Source organism: Megalobrama amblycephala, linkage group LG1 (assembly GCF_018812025.1).
Source record: "Megalobrama amblycephala isolate DHTTF-2021 linkage group LG1, ASM1881202v1, whole genome shotgun sequence".
Lineage (NCBI taxonomy): Eukaryota > Metazoa > Chordata > Actinopteri > Cypriniformes > Xenocyprididae > Megalobrama > Megalobrama amblycephala.
This window is the reverse complement of record NC_063044.1, coordinates 25957954-25972254: the sequence shown is the minus strand read 5'-3', so window position 1 is coordinate 25972254 and position 14301 is coordinate 25957954. Positions and strand designations below refer to the sequence as shown.

General features: G+C 34.5%; 1 protein-coding gene across 1 annotated transcript; it reads right to left on the bottom strand.

The window, feature by feature from the left end:
- Positions 1-6132: 6132 nt before the first annotated feature.
- LOC125265829 lies at positions 6133-14018 on the bottom strand. Its single transcript, XM_048186344.1, has 7 exons — positions 13879-14018; positions 13441-13650; positions 12651-12950; positions 10832-11155; positions 10147-10266; positions 7082-7162; positions 6133-6892 (listed from the first exon to the last, which is right to left on the bottom strand). The coding sequence occupies exons 2-7, from the start codon at positions 13484-13486 to the stop codon at positions 6795-6797; spliced, it is 969 nt and encodes a 322-aa protein (XP_048042301.1). The 5' UTR covers positions 13487-13650; positions 13879-14018; the 3' UTR covers positions 6133-6794.
- Between the last annotated feature and the right edge of the window lie 283 nt (positions 14019-14301).

The following is a 14301-nucleotide window of genomic DNA, read 5'->3' as shown; positions in this document are numbered from 1 at the left end:
TTGAAGTGTTTGAACGCTGCTCGCAGAGATATTTATTGCTGTTACATTTCATACCTGCTACTCTATTAGGCTCTAAGAGATTTGTCATTTTAGTGGGCAGCGAGAATCAGAAATATCATGTGTTTTATAAGATGTGTGAACCACAGCAGTGTTTCTCAAACTAACTACGTTTCTCATTTTTTCTACCATACAGCGCATGATGTTTCTTTCTTCTATTGAACACAAAAGAAGATATTTTGAAGAATGTTGATAAGATGTTGGGCACCACTGACTTCCATAGTGTGAAAAAAAAATCAGTCAATGTAGATGAGAAACTTTTTGGTTACCAACATTTTTCATAATTCTCCTTTTGTGTTCAACAGAAGAAAGAAACCATGCAAGTTTAGAACAGTAATGATGACAAAATTTTCTTTTGGGTGAAAGATCCTTTAATTTGCATTTACCATGAATAAGGGTCTGTTTATACAACACTGTTTTCAAACAAAAACAACAACAATATCTATTGCCATAGATAATACAGTATGAACAAATTTCACATGACTTGATGAAAAATATTCAAATACAAAAGCTTATTTACAAACCCAATTCCAAAAAAGTTGGGACACTGTACAAATTGTGAATAAAAACAGAATGCAATGATGTGGAAGTTTCAAATTTCAATATTTTATTCAGAATACAACATACAGTGGGTACGGAAAGTATTCAGACCCCCTTAAATTTTTCACTCTTTGTTATATTGCAGCCAATTTCTAAAATCATTTAAGTTCATTTTTTTTCCTCATTAATGTACACACAGAACCCCATATTGACAGAAAAACACAGAATTGTTGATATTTTTGTAGATTTATTAAAAAAGAAAAACTGAAATATCACATGGTCCTAAGTATTCAGACCCTTTGCTGTGACACTCATATATTTAAAGGTCCCGTTCTTCGTGATCCCATGTTTCAAACTTTAGTTAGTGTGTAATGTTGTTGTTAGAGTATAAATAAAATCTGTAAAATTTTAAAGCTCAAAGTTCAATGCCAAGCGAGATATTTTATTTAACAGAAGTCGCCTACATCGAACGGCCAGTTTGGACTACATCCCTCTACTTCCTTCTTTAATGACGTCACTAAAACAGTTTTTTGACTAACCTCTGCCCACAGGAATACACAAGAGTTGAGTTTGTAGAGTGTGTTTGTCGCCATGTCGTCGAAACGCTGTTATTTTCATCCCGCAGTCCAATCACCGGGTCTGATTCCGGCTCAAATTGATAGGGTAAAATTAAAGACATGTTTACAATAACACTGAGCGCACGCATCTCCACGTTATGGTAAGAGGCGTGACCTTTCCGGGCAAGGTTCGCTAAGCTGCTGTCGAATCACAACACAGGAACCGCTGGCACAATCAGAACTCGTTACGTATTTCTGAAGGAGGGACTTCATAGAACAAGGAAGTCATCAGCCCGTTTTTATGACAGTGGAAACAGCGGTATACAGACAAGTAAATTATGTGAAAAATACTGTGTTTTTTTACACGCGAAACATGAACACATGTTATATTGCACACTATAAACACAATCAAAGCTTCAAAAAACCACAAAAAATGGGACCTTTAACTCAGGTGCTGTCCATTTCTTATGATCATCCTTGAGATGGTTCTAAACCTTCATTTGAGTCCAGCTGTGTTTGATTATACTGATTGGACTTGATTAGGAAAGCCACACACCTGTCTATATAAGACCTTACAGCTCACAGTGCATGTCAGAGCAAATGAGAATCATGAGGTCAAAGGAACTGCCTGAAGAGCTCAGAGACAGAATTGTGGCAAGGCACAGATCTGACCAAGGTTACAAAAACATTTCTGCTGCACTTAAGGTTCCTAAGAGCACAGTGGCCTCCATAATCCTTAAATGGAAGACGTTTGGGATGACCAGAACCCTTCCTAGAGCTGGCCGTCCGGCCAAACTGAGCTATCAGGGGAGAATAGCCTTGGTAAGAGAGAAGAACCCAAAGATCACTGTGGCTGAGCTCCAGAGATGCAGTCGGGAGATGGGAGAAAGTTATAGAAAGTCAACCATCACTGCAGCCCTCCACCAGTCGGGGCTTTATGGCAGAGTGGCCCGACGGAAGCCTCTCCTCAGTGCAAGACACATGAAAGCCTGCATGAAGGACTCCAAGATGGTGAGAAATAAGATTCTCTGGTCTGATGAGACCAAGATAGATTTTTGGCCTTAATTCTAAGCGGTATGTGTGGAGAAAACCAGGCACTGCTCATCACCTGTCCAATACAGTCCCAACAGTGAAGCATGGTGGTGGCAGCATCATGCTGTGGGGGTGTTTTTCAGCTGCAGGGACAGGACGACTCGTTGCAATCGAGGGAAAGATGAATGAGGTCAAGTACAGGGATATCCTGGACGAAAACCTTTTCCAGAGTGCTTAGGACCTCAGACTGGGCCGAAGGTTTACCTTTCAACAATACAATGACCCTAAGCACACAGCTAAAATAACGAAGGAGTGGCTTCACAACAACTCCGTGACTGTTCTTGAATGGCCCTGACTTAAACTCAATTGAGCATCTCTGGAGAGACCTTAAAATGGCTGTCCACCAACGTTTACCATCCAACCTGACAGAACTGGAGAGGATCTGCAAGGAGGAATGGCAGAGGATCCCCAAATTCAGGTGTGAAAAACTTGTTGCATCTTTCCCAAAAAGACTCATGGCTGTATTAGATCAAACGGGTGCTTCTACTAAATACTGAGCAAAGAATGAAAAAAAATGAACTTAAATGATTTTAGCAAATAGCTGCAATATAACAAAGAGTGAAAAATTTAAAGGGGTCTGAATACTTTCCGTACCCACTGTAGATGACATATCAAATATTTAAACTGAGAAAATGTATAATTTTAAGGGAAAAATAAGTTGATTTTAAATTTCATGGCATCAACACATCTCAAAAAAGTTGGAACAAGGCCATGTTTACCACTGTGTGGCATCCCGTCTTCTTTTTATAACAGTCTGCAAACGTCTGGGGACTGAGGAGACAAGTTGCTCAAGTTAGGAATAGGAATGTTGTCCCATTCTTGTCTAATACAGACTTCTAGTTGCTCAACAGGTCTTCTTTGTCGCATCTTCCTCTTTATGATGCACCAAATGTTTTCTATGGGTGAAAGATCTGGCTTTCAGGCTGGCCATTTCAGTACCCGGATCCTTCTTCTACGCAGCCATGATGTTGTCATTGATGCAGTATGTGGTCTGGCATTGTCATGTTGGAAAATACAAGGTCTTCCCTGAAAGAGACGACGTCTGGATGGGAGCATATGTTGTTCTAGAACTTGGATATACCTTTCGGCATTGATGGTGCCTTTCCAGATGTGTAAGCTGCCCATGCCACACGCACTCATGCAACCCCATACCATCAGAGATGCAGGCTTCTGAACTGAGCGCTGATAACAACTTGGGTTGTCCTTGTCCTCTTTAGTCCAGATGACATGGCGTCCCAGTTTTCCAAAAAGAACTTCAAATTTTGATTCGTCTGACCACAGAACAGTTTTCCACTTTTAAATGAGCCTTGGCCCTGGATCATGTTTAGATATGGCTTCTTTTTTGAGCTATAGAGTTTTAGCCGGCACCGGCGAATGGCACGGTGGATTGTGTTCACTGACAATGTTTTCTGGAAGTATTCCTGAGCCCATGTTGTGATTTCCATTACAGTAGCATTCCTGTATGTGATGCAGTGCCGTCTAAGGGCCCGAAGATCACGGGCATCCAGTATGGTTTTCTGGCCTTGACCCTTACGCACAGAGATTGTTCCAGATTCTCTGAATCTTTGGATGATATTATGCACTGTAGATGATGATAACTTCAAACTCTTTGCCATTTTTCTCTTTCTGATATTGCTCCACTATTTTTGGCCGCAGCATTGGGGGAATTGGTGATCCTCTGCCCATCTTGACTTCTGAGAGACACTGCCACTCTGAGAGGCTCTTTTTATACCCAATCATGTTGCCAATTGACCTAATAAGTTGCAAATTGGTCCTCCAGCTGTTCCTTATATGTACATTTAACTTTTCCGGCCTCTTATTGCTACCTGTCCCAACTTTTTTGGAATGTGTAGCTCTCATGAAATCCAAAATGAGCCAATATTTGGCATGACATTTCAAAATGTCTCACTATCAACATTTGATATGTTATCTATATTCTATTGTGAATAAAATATAAGTTTATGAGATTTGTAAATTATTGCATTCCTTTTTTATTCACAATTTGTACAGTGTCCCAACTTGGAATCGGGTTTGTACCTCAGTGTTTCTCCTCGGCTAAATTCAATTCGACTATCAGTTTTAACACTTTTATGTGGAAAAAAAAAAGCTTTAAAAAAATCAATATTTATTGTGCACTTTAGTTTAGATTAATTGAATAAAATGTGTATTGACTGATGTGCACTGACTGACAGCTGCTGTGATTATAAAGGTCATTCATTCACAAGAAAAGTTATTGTTTTTCATGAGATTTTCTGAGTACTTCATACATAAAATTTCATACATAAAATACACAAAATGTATTTTTAAACCTAGTTATTTTATATAATGTGTAATATTTAGTCAAAAACGAAGTGAAAAACGATTAGAGGAAATGGCTGATATATGCGCAAATAAATGCTACTTTGCCGCCACCTGCTGGTTAAAGTGGTAATTATTGTCTTTTTTATTTTTAAATAAGTATTTTCTATCAAATGTTGAATTTCCTACATTTTTAAACATTTGGTTTTACAATGAGGACAATCTCAGAAGGATGAACAAATGTTTGTAGTCATCACATTAAAAATAACATTTGAAGTGCTGGGGGAAAAATGTGTGTCTACTTACAGACACCGCATTTTTAAATGGTCCTAATAGCTTCATCTTTCTTGCAATCAATAAAGTCCAGAATAAGAAAGTAAGAAAAAAAATACCATACCATCACAGCCCAACAAATAGGTAACAGACAAAAACATTAACATTAACATGGTTCAGTATTTTTATATTTTGTTTTCTAAACACTATAAGCTATGATATACTTATTTTCATTTATGAATATGATATTTAGCCAGATTTTAAAATGCTGGTTTGAATGAATGTGTTTTTTTACTGTTACATGTGCTTAAAAAGCGTCTGTGTCTTTAAAAACTAATGCTAATGAACTACAGCTAATGCTAAGTGCTCAAAGTGAAACTGAAAGTCAACAGAAATCACACACTTACCACAGATTATAAATAAAAACACGGAGATTTTTGAATGGTTCTTCATTCCATGGGTTTCAAAGACGTCACTTCCGATATGCCCGCCGCCATATTTGTGTCCGAGATGGCAACTAACACAGCAGCGCTTCATTGTATTAATGGTCATCTTTAGCTTCAGCACGAGCGCTCAAACAGCAACACAAAACATTATCTACGATTGTGGCTGTCATAGTAATAACATTTTAATTGTCTACACTATTGTATTAAAATATTGTGAATTCTAGTTGCTGTGTTTCAGCATGTTGTTACAGGAAGAACGCATACACAAAAGGAGCTATTCTGACTGCGTTACTAGTTCAAGTTCATGCGCACATGATTTTGTGCAAATATAAGTTGTAATTTTATGTTTATCTTGTATAAATATATATGAATTACCATGTATAGGATTATATTATATTATAGATTATATTTCTTCTTCACACTGGATCTGAAACTTGAGTAAAGCATTACTGCCATCTGCTGTTTACATCGACCCTTTTCATTCTCAGAGTCAGTGAAGTGAAAGATAAAGTTAAGAAAAAGACAAGGATTTTATTTATTTTTTTAAGATAAGGTAAAAAAAAATAAAAGAGGAAATTAAACAATTAAAAAAAAGTGTAGAAATGCACATAGAGAAATTAAACAAAATATATAAATGCATTAAACAATTAAAAACTTTGTTTGAACGTTTTGACGATTCAAATTCTACAGTTCTGAATTTTGCATACTTTTGGCATTCTTTCTATACTAAAAAAAATTAACAAAAACAAATTTTAATAAACTAAACATTAATCATGGCAAATGGGTCATCATTTTAACGAAATGTAACAATACAGAAACATAAATACTGTTTAAAAATATTTAATTAGAATAACAGGTCTTTTTATGCATAACATTACAGGACAAATATGATACATCACACAGAGAAAGATGTTCATCAGGGGATATCATATGAAATGTATTTTTTTTTATCAGGGAATAATATATAAAAATACAAAAATACTGATTCACAAAATCAAGCTGAAACATTCACATAGAACACATAAGATATTAGGATATTTAGTTACATTTACAATTTCTGATATAAAAGTGCAATAATACTTTTCCATTATTGTTCAGTATAATTGTTAAAATAATTAATGTAGGCCTAGATCAAAGGTTCAATCATCATACACACCATAACATTCTTGATCTATTAACCAGTATATTTTTGTGATTAAAATGTAGTGTAAATTTCCAGAAATGTGTGAAAAATTTGCAATGTTTTTTAATTTTTTTATAATTAGGTTAATATTAGGCTATAGCTTACCTTATGCTCCAGAAGTTAATGCTGGTTCTGATAGAAAGCTGTCAGTTTGTTGTGTGTGGAGCTGCATAAATAAAGGTGACTTGACCTGACTTGTAACAGGAAGTATGCTTTACATTTCCACTCTCCAGTGTTTCTAATCAAATGAGTGTATTTTCAGAGCTGATATGTAACGTTAAACCTATTAAAACAGTTTAAAAAGCACATGTCTCCATAACGCCATTAACTAAATGTTTTCATGATGCTCTAAGTTGTGGGCTGAACTCTTGCTCTCTCCGGATCTTCTTTACTCAACAGCGGAATCTCTGAAGTCTCCAATTCATTTGCATTTTTTCCTGTGAAACCTGAAAGGAAAATACAGGGACAATCATAGAGAAGATGTGGAGGTCATATATAGTCCAGTTATAGTCTAGAAGAATTGATGCTGTTCTTATAAATCAAGGAGGGGTGATAAAAAATATCAGCATATTCAAAGAGAACAGTGTTAGTTTGAGCTTCATTAGACATCTAGATGAGCTATAAATTGTCTGTACCTTCGCTGCAGGGTTCGATCTGTAGTTTATAATCTCCAGAATCTGTGGTTTTTTGTTTTTCATCATCAGTGACAGATTCTCCTGTCACAGCAGCACACAGAAACAGAGAAATTAAAAGATTATTATGGTGAGTTTGCAGATGAACAACATAGAAGAACTAAACAGTTTGTGAATCTTGTTGTTTCTAGTAATCTTTTCATCATGTGAATTACTTTTATAAAATAAATATACATTTAACAACAGTTCTGGTAGACATAAATGGCAAATTCCAAAGAAATATAAAAAAAATAAATAAAAAAAAGCAAACTAACGGTACATTTACATGACAATGATGTTTTGTCGCAGTATTGTGCTGCCAGGCCAGTAGATGGCGATATCATTTTGTAAAGAAACTCTGTGTCTGCACACAATCTTTTACAGAGCTCTCGCGTCACACACACATCTAGAATAAACAGGTAATAAACCTGCACATGATGTGAAAGTTTTCAAAAATGTGCATTTTTGTAATTTACATGGATGGAATAACTACGGAAGCCTGTTTCTGCCACTAAAAAAATAAAAATAAAAAGGGTAATTGTGACTTTTTACCTCACAATTCTGACTTTTTTTTTCTCACAATTGCATAATTTAAACTCACATTTGACTTTTTTCTCACAATTGCAAGTTCTGAAGTCAGAATTGCGTGATATAAAGTCACAACTGCGTCTTATAAACCCAGAATTAGTCTCTTTTTCCTCAGAATTGGACCTTATAACTGCAAGTTATTTACAATTCCAAGTTTATATCTCACAATTTCAAGAAAAAAAAATCTGAATTGCACGAAAAAATATCAGAATTGCGTGATATAAACTCACAAATGCAAGAAAAAAAGTCAGAATTATAAGCTTTTATCATGCAATTCTGACATTAGGTCTTGCAATTGTTCATATCTTTATATCTTACATTATATATATATATATATATATATATATATACAGTACAGTCCAAAAGTTTGGAACCACTAAGATTTTTAATGTTTTTAAAAGAAGTTTCGTCTGCTCACCAAGGCTACATTTATTTAATTAAAAATACAGTAAAAAACAGTAATATTGTGAAATATTATTACAATTTAAAATAACTGTTATCTATTTGAATATATTTGACAAAGTAATTTATTCCTGTGATGCAAAGCTGAATTTTCAGCATCGTTACTCCAGTCTTCAGTGTCACATGATCCTTCAGAAATCATTCTAATATGCTGATCTGCTGCTCAAGAAACATTTAATGTGTACAATTGTACAAAATATTTGTGTACAATATTTTTTTCAGGATTATTTGATGAATAGAAAGTTCAAAAGAACAGTGTTTATCTGAAATCTAATCTTTTGTAACATTATAAATGTCTTTACTGCCACTTTTGATTGATTTAATGCATCCTTGCTGAATAAAAGTATTCATTTCTTTAATTTCTTTCAAAAAAATAAAAAATAAAATTCTTACTGACCCCAAACTTTTGAACGGTAGTGTATAATGCTACAGAAGCTTTGTATTTCAGATAAATGCTGTTCTTTTGAACTTTCTATTCATCAAGGAATCCTGAAAAAAAAAAAAAACTGTTTTCAACATTGAAATAATCATAAATGTTTCTTGAGCAGCAGATCAGCATATTAGAATGATTTCTGAAGGATCATGTGACACTGAAGACTGGAGTAACGATGCTGAAAATTCAGCTTTGCATCACAGGAATAAATTACTTTGTCAAATATATTTAAATAGTACACAGTTATTTTAAATTGTAATAATATTTCACAATATTACTGTTTTTTACTGTATTTTTAATTAAATAAATGTAGCCTTGGTGAGCAGACGAAACTTCTTTTAAAAACATTAAAAATCTTAGTGGTTCCAAACTTTTGGACTGTACTGTATATATATATATATATATATATATATATATATATATATATATATATATTGCATACATTATATCTTAGTTTATATCCCTCAATTAAAGGATTAGTTCACTTTCAAATTAAAATTTCCTGATAATTTACTCGCCTCCATGTCACTAAAGATGTTCATGTCTTTCTTTCTTCAGTGGAAAAGAAATGAAGGTTTTTGATGAAAACATTCCAGGATTTTTCTCCATATAGTGGACTTCACTGGCCTCCAAACGGTTGAAGGTCAAAATGTCAAAATGTCAAAATTGAAGGTCAAAATGTTTCAGTGCAGCTTCAAAGGGCTTTAAACGATACCAGACGAGGAATAAGAGTCTTATCTAGAGAAACCATCGCTCATTTTCTAAAAAAAACACAACTGTATATGTTTTATAAATACAAATGATTGCCTTGCACATGCTTCTGCTTTCCGTATTCTTCAAAAAGCTTACGCTGTATGTCCTACGCCTTCCCTATTCTACTTATGGAAAAAATGGAACTAAAAAAACGGAAGTTCCACTATAAGGAGAAAAATCCTTCATTTCTTTTCAACTGAAGAACAAAAGACATGAACATCTTGAATGACATGGAGGAGAGTAAATTATCAGGAAAAGTTTATTTGAAAGTGAACTAATCCTTTAAGAAAAAAGAACTTTGAAAAAAGCACAATTGCGAGTTATAAAGTCAGAATTGCATGATACAAACTCACAACTGTGAGAAAAAACTTTAAATAACCTTTTTTTCTTTCAGTGGCAGAAGCAAGCTTCCATAGATAACAGTATCATTTACTTGAAAGCCATTTTCAAAAGATTGTTTATTCAGGGCCCCATTCACCACTGAAACACATAAAAAGTTTAATGTTTTTAATTTGAAAAGTGTGTAATATAAAAAGCCCTTATTTTATATATACTCAGACTTTAAGTCCACATTAATCATGATTAAACTGACATCTTTTTCTCTCTGTACCGAGAAAAAAGTTTTCAAGCTGTTGCTTGGGCTGTAAAAATTGAGTTATTTGATGATGCATGCGACACATGGAGTGCCTGTTGATCACATTCACTTGCTTTTGAAAATAAATGTTTAGTGCTTGTACAATCTTCATTTTTTAGCTCATTATTTTTCTCTTGCTGTATCAGCTGTAATACTCACGGTTTTGCCTTCGTCGTATACAGATCTTACAGCAATAGATAACACCAGCTAACACCAGCAGAATGACAACAGCTATTGCTGCTACTTCACCTGGAGACAGTTCTGGATATGGATACAATCCTGTAATGATAAAGACAGTCATTAGTTTTCACAGACATCTGATAAACAATCATTACTTTAAAATACTTACAGTATCAATGAATATCTATCATAAAGTCTGGTCACTACTCTGATTGGCCACGAGGATCTTATTTCATATAACAGCACAGGAACGTTTATCATAAACCTGTCTATGTTCAATTTCATTTCCTTATTCTACAGAACGACTGATCCTGCTTTGACTTGTTTTGGAGTTATAACTACTGGTGGCATGAAACTAAAAATATCTGCTCATAATGTGTGTGAAATCAAATGTAAGTCAATCACTGTTCATTTTTATAGTACTGTGGTATAAAATTCAGTTGTTCTGAATATCAGTCATGTGATCACCTGCGGCCCAATCACAGTTGTGATTATATACAGAACAACAGCATGACTGTGATATTGAGAAACTACAACACTGTAAGACTGATGAACACATTATAACTGTATTTGCTGCACTTTAAAACTGTTTAATTCAGTTTAATTTATAAAACAAAAACACATTTAAAACTATTTATTCTGAAAAGTAAAAAAGTGTCCTCACTACAGATGAAAACATCATGTTTCTCATATGGCTCCCAAGAGTCTTGATCGATCTCTATTTCATAAACTCCAGAGTCTGTGACTCTCATGTTCTTGATGATCAGAGATCCAGTCTGATGATTCATCTTCAGTCTGTCTCTGAATCTCTCAGTGTCATTGAGGGGATATGAGATCTCATTACTATCAATTTCAGCAATGATTGAGCCTGAAACTCCAAACCTCCACTTTATACGATTAAATTTCTCTCTTAAACGAGGGCCTGGAGTAACAGAATCTCCCTCCATCACTGACTCTCTCTTCACTCCATCTTCCTCATCACCAAACACTGCAGAACAAACACAAACATCAATCAGAGATTAAACTCATAAACACTGCTGCTGATGTTACTGTACAGATATTACTGTGATCATAATCTCGTCTGATAAACTCACATACAGAACAGTCAAAGTAATATGAGATCTGATATGATCTTATGTTAGTCAAATCAATTTATTTTTATAGTGATTTATACAATATAAATGATTAAAAGCAGCTTTACTGTGATGAATTCTGAATTCTTAGTTCGGTTCAATAACTGTGTAAAGATCATCAATTATTAATTTCATTAATTTCATCTATAAAGCAGCTCTGGAGAAAACAATCAGATCAATAATATTGCTGAATATTCACAATTATTCATTTAACATACAGTTTTACACAAAGATATTTTCAAATAGGAAATATTTAAATGAGTGAAACTGATTGTTTTTGTTTAATTTCACTCTATATCACTAATTTTGGATGATAAACAACAGAACAGAATTGATTCACTCACTAAAATAAAAGCATCTGTTTCTCTTTGGCTCATTTTTCTCTTAATTTATGTGTTTATTTTCATGTGTTATAGATCTACAGCTGAACACGAGCCTGAAATCAAGCGATCATCATCTGGACCTGTTTGATGTGTGAATTTATACACAGATTAATCTCTGAATATCAGTCATGTGATCACCTGCGGCCCAATCACAGCTGAGATGATTTTGAGAACAGCAGGACTGTGATATTGAGAAACTAAAACTGTTGGAGGCTTTTAACAGACTGTGATCATGATTATTAACATTGTAAATCTAATCTACCAATGTTCATGTTTTCAGTAATATTTCAGTAAGTTGTACTGTATATTTTAACACACCTTCAGATGTTCATTCATGTTTATTTCGCTGTAACTGGTATTAAAGCGGAGGAGAGGATGATCACATGCTTCTCTTTAACTGAGGTGCTAAAGTGATCTGTCACGCCACATTAAACAGCGCCGAAATGGTATTTATTTTTAATAAGATGGACGTCATTTGAAATCTGAGACTTTGCTTCATATCAAAAGTAAGAAAAATTATTGTGATTTATTGGATGGGAGGAGCTACATATTCTGCTCATTCATCAACTGAAAACAGAATAATCAATTCTTGGGATTTAAGAAACAATATCAGTTCGTAAAAATGAGAATCCATTAAAATCGAGAAATCTATATTTTTTACCCAGCCCTAGATTCAAATGGAGTGACAGAAAGTCTTTATAATCAAGCTCTCAATGTGTTTTTCCTCTTTGGAAAGTCATCAAAACTTTCACAGAAGCTCAAGATTTTGTTCTTTTGCTATTGGAGCAAATGGGAACGCAATATATTATCCATTCACCACTATAGAAGTTTACCAAACTACTTCTGAAAAATGAGGAAAGGCTCCATAAATAATGAATATTTGCTTGTTGAACATTGAATCTGGTTTAATTCCTAAAACAAAACAAATGAAAATATCTACATTTATCAAATGAAAAAGTATTCTTACCATGGACAGTAACACTGAATATCTTTAATAAGTCCCACTGTTTGATCTTTAGTTCATAATCTCCAGAGTCTGTGATTCTCATGTTGTTGATGGTCAGAGATCCAGTCTGATGATTCAGCTTCAGTCTGTCTCTGAATCTCTCATCAGGATATGAGATCTTATATCCATTAGATTCAGCAATGATTGAGTATGAATCTCCAAACTTCCACTTTATTAGATCAAATCGCTCTCTAAAATCAGTGTCTAGAGTAACAGAATCTCCCTCCATCACTGACACTTCACCTCCATCAGCTCCAAACACTGCAGAACAAACACAAACATCAATCAGAGATTAAACTCACATCAAGAATCAAGACAAAAGAGCTAACAGACAAACACATTATAGATATTTTGACAGAGAAACATGGTTCAGTGTTTTTATTTTGTTTTCTAAAACATTGAAATACTTATTTTAGGATCATATTTCCATGTGTGAATATGATGTTTCTCCAGTTGTTGTTGACTCTTGCTGATATAGTCACTAAACTGACATGCTCTATACAGCAGTTACAGAATGAGTGAACAAGTGAACAACTGCTCCGACTGTCTGTCAGATTTTAAAATGCTGCTTTGAATGAAGGTGTTTGTACTGAATGTGCTGTTACATGTGCTTAAAAAGTCTGTGTCTTTAAAAAACTTTAAGTAAACAAAACAGCAATTGCAAAAGTGGAGAACTTGAACAATTTCATGATATGCTAATGAAGTACAGCTAATGCTAAGTGCTCAAAGTCAACAGAAATCACACACTTACCACAGATTATTAATAAAAACACGGAGATTTTTGAATAGTTCTTCATATTGTTGTAGATTCCAACTAAATCTGATTTCTCTGTTAATACTGAGCCACACCCATCCGACTGACCAAATCCTGAGGGCGGCGCATGATTCTGCTTCTTCTTTCTGCTTTCTTTTCCTTTTCCTCTTCTTTTTCTTCTTCTTCTTCTTCACACTGGATCTGAAACTTTAGTAAAGCATTGCTGCCATCTGTTGTTTGCATCGACTCTTTCACTCTCAGACTCAGTCAACATATTTCATAATATCTCCTTTTGTGTTCAGCAGAAGAAAGACACTCATACAGAAAGGTACTAAAGACATCATTAAAACAGTCATGTGACTGCAGTGGTTCAGCCTTAATGTCATGAAGAAACGAGAATACTTTTTGTGTGCAAAAACCAAAAAAAAAACCCACTTTATTCAACAGTATCTTCTCTTCTGTGTCATTCTCGTGCGTTGTTTACATCCAGCGCTTCCAGGTTTACGTCCAAATGCTGGCTCCATAGGCTGGCTCAGTATAGAGAATACCAGATAAATATGAGAGTTGCGGCACTCTTTTTCAACGGCTCTGGAGAATACGAACTGACGTCATGCCGCGTTGCATGCCGGGGCGGCGCCGACATTTTAACAGGATCGCCCTCTATTACTTGCACTGAAATGAATACAGATACTTGCTTACCTTTTGTTTCGTTTCTGCCATTAAGTGGAACATTTCATATTTTTAATGGGATCGTTTGCAGGGAACAGAAGCTATTTTATAGCATGATAATTTTATTTACTTTTATTTTTTTCACTTAAGTTTTTTAGAATTTCGTTTACAATGTTCATCTGTTTACCG

Excerpts from the sequence above, each read along its gene's own strand:
- LOC125265829 (XM_048186344.1), bottom strand. The coding sequence starts at position 13,486 with ATGAAGAACTATTCAAAAATCTCCGTGTTTTTATTAATAATCTGTG. Across the intron at positions 11,156-12,650 it reads ATTCAGTGTTACTGTCCATG|TGTTTGGTGATGAGGAAGAT; the intron begins GTAAGAATACTT and ends TTTGTTCTGCAG. Across the intron at positions 7,163-10,146 it reads TATACGACGAAGGCAAAACC|GAGAATCTGTCACTGATGAT; the intron begins GTGAGTATTACA and ends CTGCTGTGACAG.